Source organism: Phascolarctos cinereus, unplaced genomic scaffold (assembly GCF_003287225.1).
Source record: "Phascolarctos cinereus isolate Bilbo 61053 unplaced genomic scaffold, phaCin_HiC Scaffold_5;HRSCAF=322, whole genome shotgun sequence".
Taxonomy (NCBI): Eukaryota; Metazoa; Chordata; class Mammalia; order Diprotodontia; family Phascolarctidae; genus Phascolarctos; species Phascolarctos cinereus.
The window spans coordinates 434,387,914-434,401,101 of record NW_027555958.1 but is presented as its reverse complement, the minus strand read 5'-3'; the positions used below and the strand labels follow the sequence as shown (position 1 = coordinate 434,401,101).

Here is a 13,188-nt window from a genome sequence, read left to right as displayed (position 1 = left end):
ATTTTCCAGATCCAAATCCTATAATATGAAAAAAATTTATTGAAAGCAAAATGGCAAAAACCCATTTTAATTTCTATCCAAGAACTTAAAGAAATCCTTATGCAGGTTATCATGCAATGTCCTTTTGCGCCACCAGATGGCGCCATCATATCATTAGTAAGGCAAAATGCCGAAAATCCAGTTTGTGTTTTCTAAGACCTTTAGGAAATTGGAGAAAGAATTATCTCCGTAAGGGAAAAGTGAAATGCAGGAACTTTCAAGACAGCATCAAGTTAGCAGAATAGCAAAGAGAAGAGATTCCCTCTGTGTAATAAATAATGGTATGGTGGGAAAATCATTGGATTTGTCTTCAAAAAATGGATTCAGATTCTGTTTCTGTTACTTGGAAGCCGTGTACCTTGGGTACATCACTTAATCCGCCCCCCCTTGTCCTCAGTTTCCTTTTTTAGTAAAATGAGGGAGTATCTAATCTAATAGATGATCTTGTAAGATCCTCTCCATATCTCAATCCTCTGTGAATTTTCACGATCCAGGATTGGTAGTTGTCACACCTTTCATCAATCCAAAGGTTGCATGCATTATAACCAAACTACCACAATACCATGAAAACCCTATTCTCTGCTATCATTACATTTATACCTGTGTTCCTTTGGAGAACTAACTGCTTCCTGCGATGTTTTACCGAAAGTGTCTGTGTGGAGCCACCAATTCATTGTTAAGCAGTGCATACTTATATTTATTGACACTCAACGTGTGGCTTCTTCCCCTTTTGTCATTTTCAGATTAATCGAGCTCCCAGCTTTGGAACTGATCAGAAAATAGATTATGATGTAAAAAAAGGAGTGTTGCTTAATGCCCTGAAGTTACTCAACATCAGGTAAAAATCTCTCTTCCATTCCCAAACTATTTTTTTTTCTTGACGGGTTGGCACAAAAGAACATATTCTCAATTTAATTTCAGTTGGAGTAGGTAGGTCTCCTCTTTCCTAAATCCTTAGATCTACCCGTGGATATAAACTTTGTCTGTTTCACCTCAGTAGCACCCTACCCTCACGTATTGTATCTTTAGGGCATTTTGCTTGCAGAGTTTCCATGAATGTTGTTGAATGACTGTGATTATATTTACACAGAGAATTATATAGAGGAGGGGAAAGGGTATGGATAGTGAAAGATAATTTTCTCGCTTATATAAAATATAGTGGTATGAAGAGACTCAGGGTAAGGAAGAGAAGACTTGGGGTGGTGAGGAATGATTGCTGCCTTCAATATTTGAAGGACTAAGGGAAGAGGGAATATTCTGTGCAATTTAAATGGGCATAATTAGCACCAGTGAGTGGAAGTTCCATGAAGGTAAGTGTTAACTCAGTAGGAGGAAGAAGAAATATCTAACATAAAGATGTGTCGCAGATCTAATGGGCTTCCCTTCCCCAGGATTGTTCAAACCAGAAGCTGACTAGCTATCCATTAGGTACATTGTAGAAGGGATTTGTGCATTAGGTGTGAATTTGAAGCCAATAGCCTTTTTAAGATCTTGTGCAGTTCAGGGATTCTATGAGCCATAGATCTGACTGTCACATTCATAGGCCAGAAGAAGTACAGGACGCTTCAGAGTCAGTGCTTTGTGTTCATCTCTGCAGGGCTACTGTCAGAGCCAGATTCCCCGGTTACAGGAGGGACTTTCTTACGTGTCTGAAGCAGGAAAGGAGTCATTCATTGTAGGAGACAAATATAAGACTTTGTTAACTTCTTTGAGAAAGCTTCCTATTTTGTCTTACCAGGACCAGACCTGGCTTGTGAGAATGTGTGAGGTAGAATAAAGTGAATAAGGGAAAAGCAAAGGACAGAATGATTAAAAGAGAACTGTTTTTTGGTTGTTTGCCAGATGTTTTATTTCAAGGGTTCTTAATCTGGGGTCTGTGGATAAATTTCAAGGGGTTTCTGAGCTTGAATGTGAAAAAAAGCATTTTAATTTCAATTTAATTGGTTCCCTTTGTAATAGTTTGAATTTTATTTGATGCAACTTAAAACATTATTCTGAGAAGGGATCAGTAGGCTTCAGCAGATTGCTAACAGAGTCCTTAATACAAAAAAGGTGAAGAACCCCTGCATTAATAAAATGTTGTTGACATTTTCAGTGAAGAAATTCTGCGAGCAGGTGTGAATATTATTCTTTGTCTCCTGCATTCTTTCATTAGCAAAAGCCTCTCTCACCTCTTTAGGGTGGCTTGTTTGGTCATTGTTTGGTCCAGTGTGATTAGCATGGGTTGTACATCAGTATACTTGGTTAGTGTGCCCTAAGTTCATTTATCCAAGGCATTGATAAAAGTGTGAAACAGCCCAGGTCCAACCACAGATCCTTGGGGCACCCCACTAGAGACCCCTGCCCCTATTGCCCATGTTTGGGTCAGGTCCTTCAGCCAATTGAGAACCCACTTAATTGTACTGCTGCCTCTCCCAAATCTTTCCATCTTTTCCATGAGAAAAGCAGGAAAGACATGTCAGATGTGACATTGAAATCTGGTTAAACTGGCTCCACAGCCTTCAGATCAGCCCGGGGTTTTGATGCAACAGAGGTTCAGATACTGCAGCTACTTTCTTTTCGATATTTTCTGAATTTTACCAGCAACTGGAGTTAAGTTCATGAGTACGGACTGGGCTGACTCCATTTTCTCCTCTTCTTTGGCAATGGACATTTCCTCTTCTTCTGTCCCTGTCTCGCTCCCCTTCTCCATAGGGCTCCACAGTCCGAGCTCACCAGCAGATCACCACCAGATGTGCTTGGGAGGCGTATCTGGAGGGCTCTTTGGTTTTTTAGTATGCCAGACTATGCTTTGGGCATGGTGACTCTCACGGCAGGTAGCAGGGAGTTTGTTAAGGAATTCCGTTGTTAGCTTCAGCCCTCTGTTGGACACTTTTGCTCTGTCTTCTCTAGTTCAAAGAGAAGTCAGAGTGCTGGTTAGTTGTGCCTTCTCTTTGCCATTGTTAGCATTGTTCCTGTTGTCATTGACCTGTGCACCTGCTCCTTTTATGCCATTTCCTGTCCCCCACCAAGTTTTAAACAGTCCTTTTTTGTTGTCTTTTTCCTTCCATGTCAGCTCGTGCTCCTTCTGCACTTTGAAGTTCCTGACATTCCGCTTCTAGAACAGTGGCCCCTTTTTTGTCTGCAATCCCTCTACTCTCTGCCCTTGCTACCGTCTTATGCGTTAATTTTAAAAGATCTACATTGGTCAGTGAGTCCCCTCCGTATCCACATCAGCCTTTTTGGGTAATACCCTTATGTCCTCCTTCCTATTTTCCCATTTTCTTTCTCATCATAATTACTGTGCTTTGAGTCTTCAGAATTTCATTCTTGAGAACTTCTCATTTCTCCTGGACTGATTGCTTCTATAATAATTTTCTTAAAGAACTATATAAGTGAATAAATATTATTTGTTTCATTAACCTCTAGAATGAACTAATCTTTAGAAATCCATGGACCATGGGATTTAGAGCCAGATGACATTTGAGGCAATCTAGCCATATACCTCCATCTTACAGATGAAGAAACTGAAGTTTAGACAGTTGAAGCAATTTGACCAAGGTTACAATGTGTTTCCCAGATAGTTAATATCATAGAATCCCAGAACATGTGATTGTAACTGAACACCTTCAGTGAGGGGAAACCCACTGTCTCTTTTGGATAACTGCTGTGGCAAGACTTCAGCCCTACATCTGCTGCCTTGGCATCTCCATCCAGTGTACCTTCTTCTGCCCATCAGAGCCAAGCAAACCCTTTTAATTCCAGTTTCACATGACAGACCTTCAAATCCTAGAATATAGCCAAGTCTTCTCTTTTCCAGGCTAACCACTGCCTTCACCTGATCACAGACTTGGACTCGAAGCTCTTCACAGTGCCTTCCTCTGGACAGTAAAGCTTGTGAACATTCTTTAAAACCTATGGAGTCCAGAACTGAGGGCAGTATTCCATGTGTTGCCTGTCTAAGGATAGAGTGCAGAACAGCTCTAACTAACCTTCTTAAAGGTCCTGTAAACCCAAGATCACATGAGCGTTTTTTTACTGCCACATCACGCTACTGACTCATCGAACCTATAACCCACTAATTGCTCTCTAAATGTGCCTCCCCTAAACTGTATTTTTGTTATTATCATTATGTTTTTTGGCTAGGCAGTAGGGTTAAGTGACTTGCCCAGGGTCACACAGCTAGTGAGTGTTATGTGTCTGAGGCTGGATTTGAACTCAGGTCCTCCTGAATCCAGGGCCGGTGCTTTACCCACTGTGCCACCTAGCTGCCCTCTAAATTGTAGTTTTGAAGGTGATTTTTTGAATCTAAGAGTGTGACTTTACATCTATCCCTTCTCACTTTCATCCTTTTATATTCACATCAGCGTTCTAGTCTGTCCAGATCTTTGGTGGATCCTGACTGTCATCCACTATGTATATCTCCTCCAGCTTTATCATCTGCTGGTTTTCTGACTGCAAATTCAAAGTCTTTTCGGCTAGTCTACACTATTGGTGGAAGGCAGAGGGAACCATTGTTTTCCTAAAGTTACCTCCTGTATAGCATAGTTCTCAACTCTTAAAATAGCTCATAGCTTTAGAACTATTCGAAGGGATCTCAGAAGCCTTTTAGTCTGAGATGGTTCCTCATGGCCTCCCCTCCCCTTCCATTTTTTTCAATAGAAGAGGAAACAGGCAGATAGAAGTTTTCTTTCTTCAGTAAGCCCTTATGGGAAGTAAAGTCAAATGTGGGACCTTTGAGCTGGTCAGCTCAATCAGTTAGGGAACTGTGTTAATGAGACCAAGTATGCCTACATCTTATCTCCCCAACTGGATCAAGAACTTTCGTAAGACTGTGTCCTATGCAGTGCATCCTTTGTCTTCTTGACATGCAGGAGTTTTAAGATGTTTCAGATGTTCAGTGAGTACTTTGAAGGTAATGAGCTCAGTTTCCATGAGTACCATTTAACTTTGCATAGCTAGGATTTTTTTTCTCCTTCTTGGCTCTATTTTCTGCCTTTTCCACTCCATTCTGTATACTGTTGCCAGACTAATTTTCCTTAAATCCACTTTGAGTACATTATTCTCGAATCCAAGAGCCTGTTGCTTACAGCAGGTCTGAAGTCAAAGGCCCTCCATGTTCTAGTCTTACTATATTTATTTAACCCTATTTCCAGCTACTTCCCAGGGAAACCCATCGGTTCCAGTTCAGCTGGTTGTTATTTCTACACGCTGTTCATTTCAGTGCAACTTTGCTCCTACTGTTCCTCCCTGGCAATGCTTCGCCCATTCCTCTCTGTACCTCTGCAGCCTTCCCTTCGAGACTCTTGACCAACTCTGTCTTTCAGGCATCCAACTCTTTCAGCTCACACTCATTTCTCCTTTTGTTGAACTGTGATAAGAATTCTGATTCATATCACCCAATTACACTCCAATTATTTATCGTTTGATTGTTTTTATTCTGTGCACCCATTTCTCATTTGTTAGATTGTAAGCTCCTTTAGACCAACGTCTGTGCCATACATATCCTTTTCTGTTTTTGTATCTGCCGTCTCCCCTGGTCCAACGTTTGCCAGTTGCAAACTAAATACAATCTTCCTGATACATTGCCAGCATGACTTCTAACTCTGTTTCGTTAGCATATACTATTAGGCAGCAGGGAAGACAGAAAAGGGTAGAAATTGTGTAGGATGCTCCGTCTCTACTATGAGATTGATCAAAGACTAGTGGCAGATTGTTAGCATCGTGTAATGCAGTATATAGAACACTGGACCTAGAGTCAGTCTGACCTGAATTCAGATCCCTCCTTGGGCACTTTGTATTTGTTGGTGTCCTTGGACGAGGTGATCTCTGTTCATCTCTGGGCCAGCTCCATGGCTGTCTCCCATGCCTGGAGTGCTCTTCCTCCTCATCTTTGCCTCCAGGTTTCCCTGACTTCCTTCAAGTCCTAACTAAAACCCTGCCTTTTACAAGAAACCTTTCTCAATCTCTCTTCATTCAAGTGCCCTCCTCTAGAGCTTATTGGCACATATTTGTTTGCTGGTTGTGAGGAACTTGAGGGCAGACACTATCATCTGCCTTCCTTTGTATCCTTAGTGCTTAGCTCTGTATCTAGCATGTAATAGGTGCTTAATAAGTGCTTATTGACAGACTGTATATGACTCCCAGATCTGCCTGTCCAGACGACTTTGCTCAGCTCTGCCTCACTGAAATATGATCCATGGACAGGTAAAGATGTCACCTTCATGATATCAGTGGTCCTCTTTTGAGAACGAGGGACAAACAACAACAACAATAACAACAATTGAATGACTGCCTCAGTTTCCCCATTTTTCAAATGAGGAGATAATAAAACCTTGGCCCAGGGTTGTTGTCAGGATCAGTTGAGATAATGTTTGTTAATGTTTGCAGACCTTAAAAGCACTATAAAAATTCTAGCTATTATTATTATTATTATCATCATTAATAATGAACAAATATGACAGTATATGTCATGTAGTGGGCTTGAGAAGCAGATGGGTAGATAGGCTTAGCATTGCACTTGGACTCTGCAAATGTTAAAGGGCCTAGAAGAGAGTGAGATGCCCTGTACCCTACCCTGGGTAGATCCTTTGTGAAGGCTTTATGAAAGCGCAAGCACCGTGTAAAGTGAGTTGGCCTGAGGGATGAGGAGAAGTGAGTGCTTGTGAGGATGAAGTCAAGAAATTCTCAAGGTATCCGTAGGACAGTTCAGAAGGGACAGAACATCTTTTGTCCTCTCATAAGGAAATGTGCAGTTTTGCTCTGATGGGGTTCCCAGGCTGAAGGAGTACTCTTTTCTCTTCACCTTAAATGTTTTCCAAAATGCCTTTTCTTCTGTTAGGACTTGTTAAAAGAAGTCCCAGTCCAGAATGGCTGTTCTCCAGCTAGGCCCCCTGTGTCCTGCAGGCTTCGTGAGGGCAGGGGCATGTTGTGCACACAGCATAAACCCTGATCCATTTTGAAAATCCAGCAATGGTTGAATCGTTGAATCTCATCTTGCCTTCTCCCAGCTCTGTGCACTTGCACAAACCATACTTCGCTCCGTTCCTGGCATAAATTCTTTCTGCATCTTTTACTGTTGACAGTTTTTTATTCGTTCTATGATCAGCTCAAGGCCCACCCCCTCTATTCTTCCTTCCCTTATCACTTTCCCTCCTTGAGTAACTTATTCCTCTCTTTTTGACCCTGTTCACTTAAAAGTATCATAACTTGTGTTGGTGTCATTTGCTGTGAATGTATCTGATTACCTTACTAGACTGTAAACTCCTTGAGGTCCAGGATTATGTCATTTTAAAAATCTTTATGTGTGTCCGCAGTGCCTGGCACTTTGCTGTATACACAGTAGGTGCTTAAAAATTTTTGTTAACAGTGTCTCTGATAAGGCCCTCATTTCTAAAATATATAGAGAATTAAGACAAATTTGCAAGAATACAAGTCATTCCCCAATTGATAAATGGTCAAAGGATATGAACAGACAGTTCTCAGATGAAGAAATTAAAGCCATCTATAGTCATATGAAAAAATGCTCTAAATCACTACTGAGTAGAGAAATGCAAATCAAAACAACTCTGAGGTACCACATCACACCTATCAGATTGGCCAACATGACAAAACAAGAAAATGATAAATGTCGGAGAAGATGTGGGAAAATTGGAACACTAATGCATTGTTAGTGGAGTTGTGAAATGATCCAACCATTTTGGAGAGCAATTTGGAGCTATGTCCAAAGGGCTATAAAAATGTGCATACCCTTTGACCCAGCAATAGCACTTCTAGGGCTGTATCTCAAAGAGATCATACAAATGGGAAAAGGACCCACATGGACAAAAATATTCATAGCAGCTCTTTTTGTGGTGACAAAGAATTGGAAATTGAGAGGAAGCCCATCAACTGGGGAATGGCTGAACAAGTTGTGATATATGAATGGAATACTATTGTGCTGTAAGAAATGATGAACATGCTGACTTCAGAAAAACCTGGAAAGACTCGTATGCTCTGATGCTGAGTGAAGTGAGCAGAACCTGGAGAACGTTGTATACAGTAACAGCCACGTTGCGTGAAGACTAATATTGATAGATTTAACCCTTCTCAGCAATACAAGGATCTAAGACATCTCCAAAGGCCTCATGATGGAAAATGCTATCCGCATCCAAAGAAAGAACTATGGAGTTTGAATGCAGATTGAAGCATACTATTTGCTATTTTTTTTTATTCTGTTGTGTTTTGTTTCGTCTTTCTGGTGGTTCCTCCTATTAGTTCAAATTCTTACTTGCAGCATCAGTAATGTGAAAATATGTTTAATCGGAATGTATATGTAGAGCCTGTATCAAATTGTGCACCGTCTTAGGGAGGGAGGTGGGAAGGGAGGGGGAGAAAAATTTAAAACTCAAAAGCTTATGGAAGTGACTGTTGATAAATCAAAATAAATTAATTTTAAAAAATAAGTAAATATTTGTTGAAGGGAAGAAGTATAAAAGTTATATTGGCCTTACTAAAGCAATGATGTAATAAGATTTTTTTAAAGACCCACTATGGGCTCCAGTAATAAGAGCTAAGTCTTTTGTTGTGATTAAGGATATATTGTTCCGTAGTAAACATCTAGACTGCATATGAAAGATGAGTGGAATAGCATCTGGGATCAGGGGGTCATTAGCAAAGATCACCAATGCTCAATGGGGAGGGGTTTGAGATGCTTGCTAAATCAGAAAGTAAGAGGGAGAAGTCCGGGAGGGCAACTCACACGGGAGAGGGGCAAGATGATGGATGTTGTGGCCAGGGCTGGAGAGCCCCTGAGAGGGGTTTTGACTAGGAGGAACAGGGTGACAAATTAAGAGTGTGTAGAAAAGGCATTGAGAAAGACTGTGGGATGGCCCTTGAGATGAAGAAGGAAGAGCTGGCCGAGCTGATGTAGGCAGAAAGCTGCTTTGGCTGTTGTGACTTTAGGTGAATGTAGACAGTTCCATAAATGTTGGGTCTACTCAATTTCCTCACTAATAGTGTACTAGATTTGAGGCCTCCAAACCTGTCTGTTTTGTTTCTGCCAGCGGACTGGGAAAGAGAAAAACAGGTGTTCAACTTGGTGGAGTTATTTGTAGAAAAATCACTCTTCTTGGTGGAAACCCTCAATGGTGAAACTTCACCAGAAATTCAGATGTTTGAAAACATAAGGAACTGAGCATCTATGTGCTATATCCTGACATACCTTGCTACATAAAAATACCTATTTTTAGGACAGAGTTGAGAAACAAGCCATTTAGTTTATTCTGCTTTGTGAGCCAAGTATCAAGAGATGGTAATTACATTTGTGTCTAGAATTGCAAAAACACGACATGCTTTAAAAAGTAATTAGTGACATTATTCCAGAAGCCTACGTAGTAGGGAGATTATTTCATAGAAACTGTCCCTGGTTGTGTCTCTGTGTATTTGTTTCAATTTCCATTTCTCTTCTGTTGATATTTCTGAGGTGTGTCTGTCTTCTTAGTATCTAGGTAACATTTTTCTGGGGACGCCTTTGTTCTTAAAAGTAGGTGCTTCCATGGGGTCATGATTATTATTTATGTGTGTCTGATGTTCCCTCTGTTTGTTTTACTCTGTGGGCGTGCTCTCTCTCCTGCCCCTTTTTTATTTCTTCTTCCCTGTCCCCCGTCTGCCTCTATGTTCCTTACCTGTCCTTAATGTGAAAGAGTACAGAACTGTTATATTCATAAATGCCTGTGTGCCCATTTTCCTAATTTAAAAGACAGTAGATTTGAATGTTTATGATTTTTTTCTCTCGTAGAAAAGCACGTTTTTTGAATTTTATTTTTGTTTATGTATGGCCCTTGAGTGACTTTTCACCATCTTGTGGGTCAGTGATGGACTAGAAAACCCTCCAGTTTAAACTTTTTAGATACAGAAGGTATGTCAGGCCAAGTGGTAGGTCTGATTCAGAGATTTGAACTGAATGGTTTTTCATTCACTCAGAGCCATCCAAACTTGACACAGTGATATGTTCACGTTTTCCTTTCTGTTCAGACAATTGAACTGTTGCCTTATGTCCCCCTTTGCTCCACCCCCCCCCCAAGACGTCTGTCTCCTGGCCAGCTCTTCTCAGTCCTTTGGAATGTCGGAGGGGAGTGAGGCAGTCTCTCTGTTGTCCGTCATCCTTGCTCTGTGATTGGTCCGGCATTTCTTGGTGTCATAAACTGCCACCCGTCCCTCCACTAGCCCTGAACTGCTGCAGAACTCCATTTGTCATAGAATCACACAAGCCTGTTCTACACATCATCCTGCCAGAGCTGGGGTCAAGGTAAACCTGTGCCCCTGCGATGCACCCCCGGTGCAGGCCCAGCTCTCACTGTGGATGCTGCAAGTTTTGTTGAAGCTCAGACACCACGTTGGCAAGAAAAATTCCCAACATACTACATGTTCGCTTCGGATCCCAATTCTGTTTTTATAATCGAGAAGCTAGAGAAATACCGAGGGGTGAGCTTCAAGTACTTTGGGGAGATGGACTGACCCCTCACAAAATCCCACTGTGGATGTTCATTGGGTTAGTTCTGGGACTCCCTCGATTTCTTTTCTGCATCTGGGTTTTGTCTCTTCAGAGTTGTCGGCATACAGGGGAGATGGCATTCCCACTCTGCCCCCTTTTGTGAAATGCAGTCTCTTTTACCCTTGTTTCCAATTAAACAGATGCTTGTTCAGCGGGTGCTGTGAGTGGGCACCGGGCTAGGGTCCAGATATATCATAGAGAGTTCTGAGAAGAATGACACGCTGCTCGGCCTTCGTGGAGCCCAGTAAAGGGCTGCAGCTGCAACAAGAATGACCAATAGCGGCTGCCAGCCTAGAGTTTGAGTCCTGCCCAGATATTTACTGGCCTCATGACCCTGGGGGAGTCAGTGAACCTTCTCAGTATCTGGGCCAACCCTCTCAGACTGGAAGTTGCAGGATCTATGTAGGGAGCTGGCTTTGCTCATACCAAGAAAATTGCAGGTGTGGATTCCTACTGAAAACACGTACACACACACACACACACACACACACGCACACACACACACGCGCACACACACACGCACACGCGCACACACACACACACACTCACACACACACACACACGCACACACACACACACACACACACACACCAAAACCCCCCAAATAGCCTTCATACAGCCCTCTAAGGTCCCAAAGGGATTTCTCTTATTTGGTCCTCACAACAGCCCTGAGAGGCTGGTGCTGATATCATGATCCCCAACTTGCAGATGAGAAAACGCGTTCAGAGAGATTGACTTGTATGGGGTCCCACAGCTAACAGGTATTTGACACAGAATGTGAACTCGGATCTTCTTGACTCCAGGTCCAACAGTCTATGAATGATGTCATGCTGAGATATCATAAATGTAATTAAAATATAATAAATGAATGTATGAGAGCGGTGCTGTAGGAGGTCTAACAAGTGGGAGAGGTGGAAATAATTAGCAGTGGGATCAGAGAAGAAGGCTTCCTGGAAGAGGTTCCATTCAATCTGAGTTTTAAAAAGTACTTAGAAATTAAAGGGGAGTGGGAGTAGAAGGGTGATAGGGGGCATTGTGTGACTGGTCACTGAATGTGGAATCTTGACTGTAATGTCATCGGTTTAGAGCCAAAAGGGACGTCAAAGGTTATCTAGCTCTGTCCTGTCATTTTACAAATGAGGAAACAGCCTCACAGAGGGGAAGTGACATATCCAAGTTCACACATACCAGTAGGAATAATACTCTTTGCCTTTTTCTTGAAGGTGTCGGACTGTGTGTGTGGCTGCACTAGAAAGTATCATGATGTGACAAATACAATGAATGTGTATTATCCAAAAAGGAATTTAATGTGATGTTCAGCCGGTTCATAAGAAACACATCTCATTTATGCGACTCCCATTCCTTGGCAGTTCTATATATGGTAGAAAAACTCACGCCTTCTTGAGTGCTAATCACTTGTCCACGTACTTCATATTTTAGGACAAGTGACAAAAGGAGAAACTTGGCCAAACAAAAAGCAGAAGCTCAAAAGAGACTGTATGGTCAGGGTTCGATGAAGAGGCTGTCGCCGGGCTCTTCGGACTGGGAAAAACAGCGACACCGGCTGGAGAGAAGGAAAGAGGAGTTGGTATGATAAGCTCGAACAAACACCTGACACCCCTAAAATTTCCTGTTGAATGTGCCATGTCAGCTTTCACTTGTGATGTTTCTTAATTTCTAGAAAGAGAGACTTGCCCAGGTTCGTAGGCAGGTATCCAAAGAAGAGCACGAAAATCGACACATGGGGAACTACAGGTAACATTGCCTTCTGCTTTCTTGTATGATCCAGAGCCTCTCTGAGCTGGTCGGCAGATGTTTGTTATGTGACTGCTGTGTGCTGGGGGTCGGGGCAGGGGAAGGGCGGGGAGTTGGAGCCCTTTCGCACCTGTGTCTCTTTTCTCTGGTTTGTTTTTCAAAACTCTTAATTTCATATTTAATCCAAAAGTAGCTTTCTAAAAATCTTATTTCCTTCAAGTGGTAGGGGAACTTGAGAGTATTCTTGAAGGCACTGGGTTTTTAACATCTGGTGGTACTCAGGTATCTGGGTCCTGGGTCGAGTTCTGCTCCGGCTCAGTCCTCTCTGGTCGTTATGTGGTGACATTCAATTGTATTTGGCCTGGGGCAGGATTCAGACTGGCAGCATGGAGGACATGGTCTGGCTGGTCACTGACCATGGGGGCTTACACTGAGAGCCAGAAGAGCTCTCAGAGATCATCTAGCCCAAGCCCCTCATTTTTCAGATGAGGAAAGTGAGACCCCAAAATAGGCAATGTCTTGACTGTGACCCAGACAGAAGAGCTGTAACTAAAATGAAAAAGCACCGATGTGACCCTGCATACATCTTACCTCTTGCCCTTATTTATTGGATGAGGTATATGTTTTATAGGACACAACTGAAGTGACTGAACAGCTGAAAAATGTTTTAGAGGCCAGTGTTAAGGAACTGTTTTCTAATGCCTTGGTTATTTTATTGTATTAATTGTGTTTCAGTCTACAATTCCAGATTTATTTAAAGGCTCAACAGAAGCAGAAATCTTTTTGTCAGAATCTTCTTCTTGAATACTTCAGAGGACCCCTGATTGTATCACTGTATAGGTGGCTTCCACCTATACAGGTCACAGGCTTCACTGCTTAAT

General features: G+C 42.1%; 1 protein-coding gene across 1 annotated transcript in view; it reads left to right on the top strand.

Annotated features, from left to right (window-relative positions):
- Positions 1-13,188, top strand: part of TTLL7 (tubulin tyrosine ligase like 7) — a 188,631-nt gene that overhangs the window by 109,215 nt on the left and 66,228 nt on the right. Inside the window, 3 exon segments of the mRNA XM_078156547.1 lie at positions 783-877; positions 11,993-12,140; positions 12,234-12,307. Coding sequence (XP_078012673.1) covers positions 783-877; positions 11,993-12,140; positions 12,234-12,307 — 317 coding nt within the window.